Consider the following 8,769-nt stretch of genomic DNA (forward strand, 5'->3'; position numbering starts at 1 on the left):
GGTATAGATAGGCCCAAATCGAGTATGTGCATACCCAATCTATGAGACCTCTTTTATTGGGAAGAACTGGTTTCTTTCACACAATCTTCCACATTCAAATTCACCCAAAATAGTAAAATGGTCTGTAATGTTCCTGGCAATCAAGGTGTTGTGGAGGAAAACCAAGTAAGATGCTGTTCCTGCTCCAGGAAAACTCACACACGGTAAATAAGAAAAGACATCATCTATGATGTGTGCAGTATTTAATGTTCAAGGAGCTCACACACTGACACAGCCACCGTGGAACACAGGATCCAGCCATGGCTCAGTTTAGGAAAGATGTGATGTTCTGTGAGGTGTGAGGTGGAGAGGATGTTTTCAGTGCAATAAGGGTGTATGGCCCACTGCATGTTTTTGTGAGGGAAGAAGGGTGGTCTGGAAGTGATGCTTGAGGTTTTCTCAGGAGAAGTCATTGTTCCACTTTCCTCCTCAGCCACTGTTCTCACATATGATGAATAAGAACATCAGGTTCCACACAGATTCTGACATAAGAAACACCTTTTTCTCCAAAATTGGCATTGGGATCTCAGGCAACAGCTTCCTTCTTCTCTTCCACATCCTCAAGTTCATTCATGGGCCCAGGTCCAGACTCACTGACCTGCCCATTGGTCTCTTGTCCCTAATCCACCTGCTGATGCTACTGATCATGGCATTCATAGCCACAGACATTTTTATTTCTTGGAGGGGATGGGATGACCTCACATGTAAATTCCTTGTCTACCTGCACAGAATCTTGAGGGGTTTCTCCCTTTGTACCACCAGCCTGTTGAGTGTCCTCCAGGCTACCATCCTCAGTCCCAGAAGCTCTTCTTTAGCAAAGTTCAAGCACAAATCTCCCCATCACATCTCATGTGCCATTCTTTTGCTGAGTGTCCTCTATATGTTAATTAGCAGTCGTCTCTTACTATCTGTCATTGCCACCCCCAATCTGACCATGAATGACTTCATTTATGTTACTCAGTCCTGCTCTAGTCTACCCTTGAGTCACCTCATGCAAAGTATGTTTACTACACTGTTGGCCATCAGGGATGTTTTTCTTATTAGTCTCATGGTCCTCTCGACTTGGTACATGGTGGCTCTCTTGTGCAGGCACAGGAAACAGGCCCAGCATCTACAAAGTACCAGACTTTCCCCAAAAGCATCCCCAGAGCAAAGGGCCACCCAGACCATCCTGATGCTCATGAGCTTCTTTGTACTGATGTCCATCTTTGACAGCATCATCTCCTGCTCAAGAACTATGTTCCTGAGTGATCCAACGTCTTACTACATCCAAATCTTTGTGATACACATGTATGCCACAGTCAGCCCTTTTGTGTTTATGAGCAGTGAGAAGCATATTGTTAACTTTTTGAGGTCCTTATGTAAGAGGGTGATAAATGTTTGAATATTCATTGATGGGCAAGAATCTTTGAGAGGAGCCAATGTACTGGCATCAGAACTGTAAATCATGGCATGCTGTCTATGTGCTTTGCCAGATATGAAATATAAAATTGTTTCTCTGTTAAAATGATTTACTCGAACCTATATGGTGTCAAATATGTAACAGAAGATTAAACCACATACCCTTTGAAATATGAAAAGAGTATTTTTATATAATTTTATTTTATCTCAAGCCTTTAAGGGAGTCCTGTGAGGTAGTTCTTGCCTGTGGGAAAAAAAATCTCATGGGGGAGGTCCGGCAGCAGGGTCCCATGGCGGTCCAGCAGCAGGGTCCTGGCGGGCTTCCCACACCTCTGGCAAAGGGTCCCCCATTCACGCAGCCACAGCGGATGGGCCAGCAGCTGCATCAGCAAGGTTCAGGGTTTCAAAGTCTGGGAATCTGGCGGCAGGCACAGGAAGGAAGGCCCAGGGGACATGTAGAGTCTGGTTTTCCAAATCTTTTATTGTTCATGGCATGGTGAATGGGTGTAGATGGTGTGCACTCCGAAAAGCCAGGGTCCCCTGGCTTTTTATAGGGAGGAGGGAATAACTTAATTAACTACACCCCCCAACCTTTAGATAACTCATTAATATTTTAATCTCTGGAGGTGGAGCTCTCTACCTGTGTTACATGATTGATCGTGCAGGTTAAATGGCCAAGGTCTGACACTTGCCCATCGTGGTCTTAGATATTCTACACTTTTTATAAGTGTGCAACCACTTCTGATATTTACTCATATTTCAGTTTTCTGTTATATGTATTTTACCAAATAGAGAGGCATTTTTGCCATAAATAGTGCTATGATCCAGAAAGAAAAGAAATTACACAAATACCTTTCAAAACAGAATTATATGCAAAAGGCACACAGTAACTTGTACAATAATACTAAGAACAATGGGATTTCAAATTGCCAGGATTTAAGATGGAAACAACAGTCTAGAATTAACAGAACATATGACCAAAACACGGCCTCTGTATGGTGTGTGGTAGTGTTTAGTCCTTAAGTGCAAGGCAATTCTAGCACAGGATGCTGTGGGAAGGAGCCCTTAACAACAGGAAATATCCACAGCACACCAGCCAGCTCCTTGGAGATTCAAGACTCTACCCCACAGCTCTCCTGAAACCCTGTTCCTCCTCCTTATGTCTTAAGTATAATGAGATTCCAGAAAAATCTGTTTAGGGGGAAGCATTACTGCTTATGAGGCAGTTGAATACACTGTTTTAAGAAGGTTAATAACCCAACCCAACATAAGTCACTCTAGATTGCTAATGCAAGAAGACACAGGGGACATTAAAAAGTTTCTAAAATTAACTTGGAGCCCAGCTTTTGGACTGATGTCTTTTGGGCTCATTGTTTCCATACAATAAGCTGACTTCTGGTTTCAGCCTGGTTGTCTCACTCTTGGTTAGTTCCAGCAACAGTGGAACACAAACAAATTATGAAATTACTATGGAAAGTAAGATAACTCAGTGAGAGAAAAGAAGGTTTACGTGGATTGAATGATAGTGGCAATACAGTTAGACTTAGAAACATGATATACATTCCATTTTGGAGGTTCAAGAGAAGGGGCAACAGAAATTTTTTTTGATTGATAGACAGACTTTCAATTCAGCATGAAAACAAGTGTCCTACATCTCTGTGTTTATGGGATATATGATGTGTATGCACTTATTGAGTGGCTAGAATATTCAAATAGCATGTTCATAAAATTTTTGTGCTTCCTCACAATAAAAACATATTATATTCATACAGACATCACAGCATTGTCTCTAGTGCCCCTGAAGTTCAATGGATAAAGTATTCACTGCGCAACAAAGACCTGAGTTCAGATACCCAGCATCCATATAACTGTAGACAATGAGTACCAGGCATCTTTCACACCAGAGTTCTTGTAAGTAGATGAGAGGTAAATTCAAGAATCTCTGCAGTACTGAGCCTGGCCCACATAGAGAATAACAAGAGACTGAACCTTAAACAAAGTTGAAGTGTAATAAGTTGAAATCTGACTTTTACATAAATATCATGTCGCATAGGTGCCTTTATTACCTAAGATGAACAAACACACATACCACAAATACACAAATTTAAAGTGTTCCCCATAAAGTCAAATAATGACAAGAATGTAAATATACCAGAATGTAATTCTTCAATAATAAAACCTTGTGACAAACATGTACCAAACACAGATTTAAAGACTGCTCTCTGCTCATCTGAATCTTGTTCGCAGTCTTTCCTGGGAAAGAGAAGCTCTAGCTGGGGTCCTGCCAGTGCAGTGCTCACTTCTGGCACTTAGCTGCAAAGGCAGCTCCAGTGTTATGTCTCCTGGATGAGTTTCCTGTGAGTGCAAAAGTCCAATGTAAATAGCAGATCAGACATGAGAGTCTTTGGTATTAGCTGATGACATAAAGACATGAACTTGAGATATGCTTTTATGTTAGAAATGAAATATCACATCTTGTCATGTGTGTTTTCACATTGGTGACAGTACTGTGTATCACTCAATGTTTTAAAAGACAAATTCACAGAAATGTGTCAATAGTAAACACACATTGCAAACCTGGTAAAGTCATTGTTTATACTTAAATTGCACCAGTTTTTAAGTTTTACTAAAAGAAATACCTCAAACCTTAAGTGATGGGAAGCGACATAATGGCAAAAGATTAGGTTACATGTACTGTCTTCATTTTTAATAAGTCATACTGCCTGACAAAAGTCACACATCAACACATGATCTCCGGCAGCAGCCCAGACTACAAATATTTGTTTGACCTCTGGTGATAACTCAGGCCACAGATATCTACACAGACCTCAGCTGCAGGAGGACCACAGACCCAGACAATGTCCTTGGTGGCAGGCTCTTCTTTATATACATTAATGTCTTAGACAAATCATCCTGAAACCTTTCATGCTTCCTTGACTACTCAGAATACAAAGGCCTCAATGCTTCATTATCTGAGGGAGTGTGTCCATTTCTCAGAAACTGGAGGCACATTGTGCCCCAGGAGCCATGGACTCTACCCTGAAAAACCTATCTTCAAGGAAGCTAGGCCAGGCCAACTTCATGATTCCTCGCAGCAAATACAAACACACACAGAGAGAGAGAGAGAGAGAGAGAGAGAGAGAGAGAGAGAGAGAGAGAGAGAGAACATGGCAAAATGAATGTTTAGATCATGCTATATATTTATCTCTAACATTTGTCACTTCCTTATGATAGAAATTTTCAAACCATTTCTCCTCGCTGTTTGAAATCTCTGGTAAATTGTTACCTCCAGTCACCGCATGCTACACAGCATACTACAGACTGTTGTTTTCTTTCTCATATTTTGTCAGTCTTACTGAAAACAGATTATTTTTCTCATATGATACACCCTGATCTCAGCTCATCCTCACTCTGTTCCTCCCAGTTCCTCCCAATCTTCCCTCCTATCTGAATCCACATCACTTCCTTCTCTCATTAGAAAAGAAAGGCTTTCTAAGAGGTAATAACAAAATATAACAAAAGAGTATATAATAAGATAAAACAAAAAAATTACAACCAAGTTAAACACATCAAACAACAGATGGAGAGGGGCCCAAGAGAAGGCACAAGAATGAGGGACCTGTCATTCACACCACAGGAGTTCCATAGAGACACTAAACTGAAAGCTATGTTGTTTATGCAGAGGACTTGGTGCAGAGCCATGCAGGTCCTGTGCTTGCTGCTTCAGACCATGTGAGTTCATAGGAGCTTTTCTCAGTTGACTTAGAGGTCTTGCTCTCTTGTTCTCTTGCTCTCCATTTCCTCTCTTCTTCCACTCTTTCTGCTTTGTCTTCCATGGGGTTCCCTGAATTCTGGAGAGAGAAATGTGATGTAGGCATCCCACTTGAAGCTATGTGTTCCAAAGGTCTGCCTCTCTGTCTCTGTCTGTCTCTGACTTTCTGTCTCTATCTCTGTCTCCCTCTCTCTCCCCCGCTCTTTCTCTGCATTATGTCTAGCTGTGGGTTTCTGAATTTGTTCCCAATTGCTACAGGAGGAAGTCTTTCATGATGACTAAATAAAGCAATCATCTAGGATTACAGAAGAACATCATTGAGACATTTTATCATTACCTTTTTAAAGACTAGAAGTATTTAGTTTACCATCAGTCTCTTGTCTGTCTAGTTTCTGTTTCTTGGTCACACAAGCACTACTGGGTATAGGCTCCATCTCATGGAATGGTCCTGAAGTCAAATCACACACTGGTTGGCTACTCCTACCAATTTTGTTCCAGCATTGTCCTAGGTCATTTTACTAGCAGGACAGCATTAAAGATCAAAGGCTGTCTTTAGTAGCCAAAGAGTATCTTTTTATATGAAAGACATGAGAATGTAGGGTGAAGTTTCTACATAGGCACCAGTTCAACCTCTCCATGTTCAATGCACATATATACATTGATTTTCTGAGACATGATTTCTCTGTATACCAGTAGCCATCCTAGAATTCAATCTGTAGACTATGCTGGACTCCAACTGAGATATTTCACTGCCTCTGTCTCCTGAGAACTAGGAATAAATACATGAGCCACCCAGCCTATTTTGGAATTTTTAAAAATATTCTTATTTTTATTTTTATATTTGGTTTGTAACTCTTATGTAATGATGTAGACTCACTTTTGTAGCTCATTCTGACCTTGAACTCACTATTCTGCTGTTTCAACCTCAGGGTTACAGACTTGAGTCACCAGGTCCAATGCTGCTCATGTGTCCTATACAACTTACAGTTGTGTGCTTTCTTCTTCATCCTCCATTCTTGATATTTTAAGTGTTTGCTCACATCACCTAGTTAAATCCCACTCCATTTGTTGACACATGGATGGTTTGAGGCTTCACTCAAAATGAAGACAGAACACAAAACAGATCTTCTCCAGTCTTTCTCTTTCCTCCAATAAGTTTCCAGTTATTTCTGACATTTCCTCACTTTGGGTGACAGATAACAGTTTTCTGTGTGAAGTGTGGGTCTGGGTATGCTCAACATTGTGAAGTGTGTTTCTCTTTGAGACTGTTCAGCTGTGTGAAGTATGTGACTGAGTTTGTGGTCCCCTGCACAAAGCTTGCTCTGGAGAGGTATGGGTTTAATCTCTAATATGCAAGCATGCTACAAACCCACATTTCTCATAACATTTATTTATACTATGGCTAAATAATTATCTATTGCAAATTTATTATTTGAATTTGGATGTTTTGACTCTATGTAAAATACTTTATCATCTCTATCAATTTGACTTTTCTAAGTTCTGTCCTTTGTAATTCACTGTGTTTGTGTCTCTCTGGCAGGGTCCATGTTCAACATCTTTCTGGTGGACTAAGTCTAACACTCCTCAACATGGGGAGACTGTGATCTGATCCCACATCCTGACACCACTAGACAGTGGCTATTCCTACCTTTGACTATATTAAATCTGCCTATCTGAGCATCATTGTGCAAATGACAGTATAGTTCTCTGCTTAGTTCTGACTTCATGTGTGTGGAATTTCTGGATCATGTGATAATAGGCTCTCAAAACAGTAATTCCTTATTTATTTTGCCAAATATAAACAATTGAGGCAACTGAATTATTGGAAATGTCATAGCTATCACATAGTTACAGTCATGGATTATGCCAGAGACATGGCTCAGCAGTTAAGTATCCTGCTCATTAGAAGACTCAAGGTCAATTACCAAAACCCACACACAGTGGCCCACAAGTGCCTATGTGTCTGGCTTCAGAGTACCTGATGCCTCTTGCCTCCATGATCACCTGTACTCAGATAAACACACACACACACACACACACACACACACACACACACACACACACGATGTTAAAACTTAAAAATAAAGCCTTCTTAGGAACTTTAAAAGCAATGTCCTAATCCAGGTCAAAGGAGAGCCATCTCACAGATCTCCTTTGAAAACACACTGAGAGACAGAAACCTCTTGTGATATATGAGAGGCTCTCCAGTTTAATTTTCTTTTACATACTGGTCATCCACACACAAAGTAAACAGATTTAACAGAAAAAAGATAATTTCCTTTATAAATTTAGCCACAGAATATTTCCACTATGCCATGATCCATAACTCTGATGACAACATATTGGATTTTATTCAGGGTCCATACTCATCAATGAGTAATCAAATATTTACTATGTGTCACATATTGACCCATCAATTGCATATATATAGATATAAATAGATATATAGATATGATTATATGCTTTTCAGTGAACATAAACACAAAAGGGCTGACTGTGGCATAGCTATGGGACACAATAATTTGGACACAGTACAATACTGAGGAATTTTTGAACTTTATCCTTGAGTGGAAGATAACAGTGTCCAAAATGTAGAGAACCACAAAGAGGTTCATGAGCAGCAGGATGGTCCTGGTCTGGGGATGCTTTTGAAGAAAGGTTGGTGCTGTGAAGATGCCGGGCCTGCTTCTTGTTCCTCCATAGGAGAGCCACCATGTATCTACTGGTCAGGGCCATGAGACTGATAAGAAAGGCTTCTCTGTTGGCTATTCGTGTGGAAAACACGCTTTTTCTGGAGTAACTTATTGGTGAGCATGACTGAGTAACATACATAAAATTATCTGAGGTTAAATTAGGGGAAGCAATAGTTGATATAAAGAAGTGACTGCTAAAAGACATAAGAGGAAAAGAAAAGCACCTGAGATGTGATGAGGAGATTTATGTCTCAACTTTGTTAAACAGAAGCTTTAAGACTAAGGATGATGGTCCAAAGTACATTCAGGAGACAGGTAGCACAAAGGGTGAGGCCTCTCAGAAGTCTGTTGCCTGTGACCAGGGCAACTATTCTTTTTGGATTTTTATTTATGTACATTTTAGATATTATCCCCTTTCTTCATTTCCTCCTTCACCACCATAAATTCCCTATCCCATTCCTCCTCCTCCTTTTTGCTTTTATATCATTTTGATTTCATCCAAGTATTAAGGTCAGTTCTAGGTTGAAGAATTAGCAATACACTAGGTGCAAATAGGCAAAAAAAGAAGCAAGACAATAAACACAAAGAGTCAAAGAACAAGAAAGGCAAGAAACAAAGTTCCATGATCACTCCCATGGTCACTATTTCTAAGGGCTTATCAGGTAGACCAAAATATCTGAGCCTACTTTCCTCTCCTAGCCCAAAGTCATTTTCATGCCTGAAGCCTACTTCTTCGTTCTAGCCTAAGATTTATATTCATGCCTGAAATTACTTCTTTGTTCTAGCCTAAGATTTATATTCATGCCTGAAATTACTTCTTTGTTCTAGCCTAAGATTTAGATTTCTGACTGAAATTACTTTTTT

The 8,769-nt window shown here is 40.1% G+C and overlaps 1 protein-coding gene across 1 annotated transcript; it reads left to right on the forward strand.

Moving 5' to 3' along the window:
* The first annotated feature begins 457 nt into the window (after positions 1-457).
* Positions 458-1,423, forward strand: LOC117702229 (vomeronasal type-1 receptor 51-like). The gene has a single exon (XM_034493477.1). The coding sequence runs from the start codon at positions 488-490 to the stop codon at positions 1,421-1,423; it is 936 nt and encodes a 311-aa protein (XP_034349368.1). The 5' UTR covers positions 458-487.
* Positions 1,424-8,769: the final 7,346 nt, after the last annotated feature.

The sequence above is a fragment of the Arvicanthis niloticus genome, unplaced genomic scaffold, assembly GCF_011762505.2.
Source record: "Arvicanthis niloticus isolate mArvNil1 unplaced genomic scaffold, mArvNil1.pat.X pat_scaffold_592_arrow_ctg1, whole genome shotgun sequence".
Classification (NCBI taxonomy): domain Eukaryota; kingdom Metazoa; phylum Chordata; class Mammalia; order Rodentia; family Muridae; genus Arvicanthis; species Arvicanthis niloticus.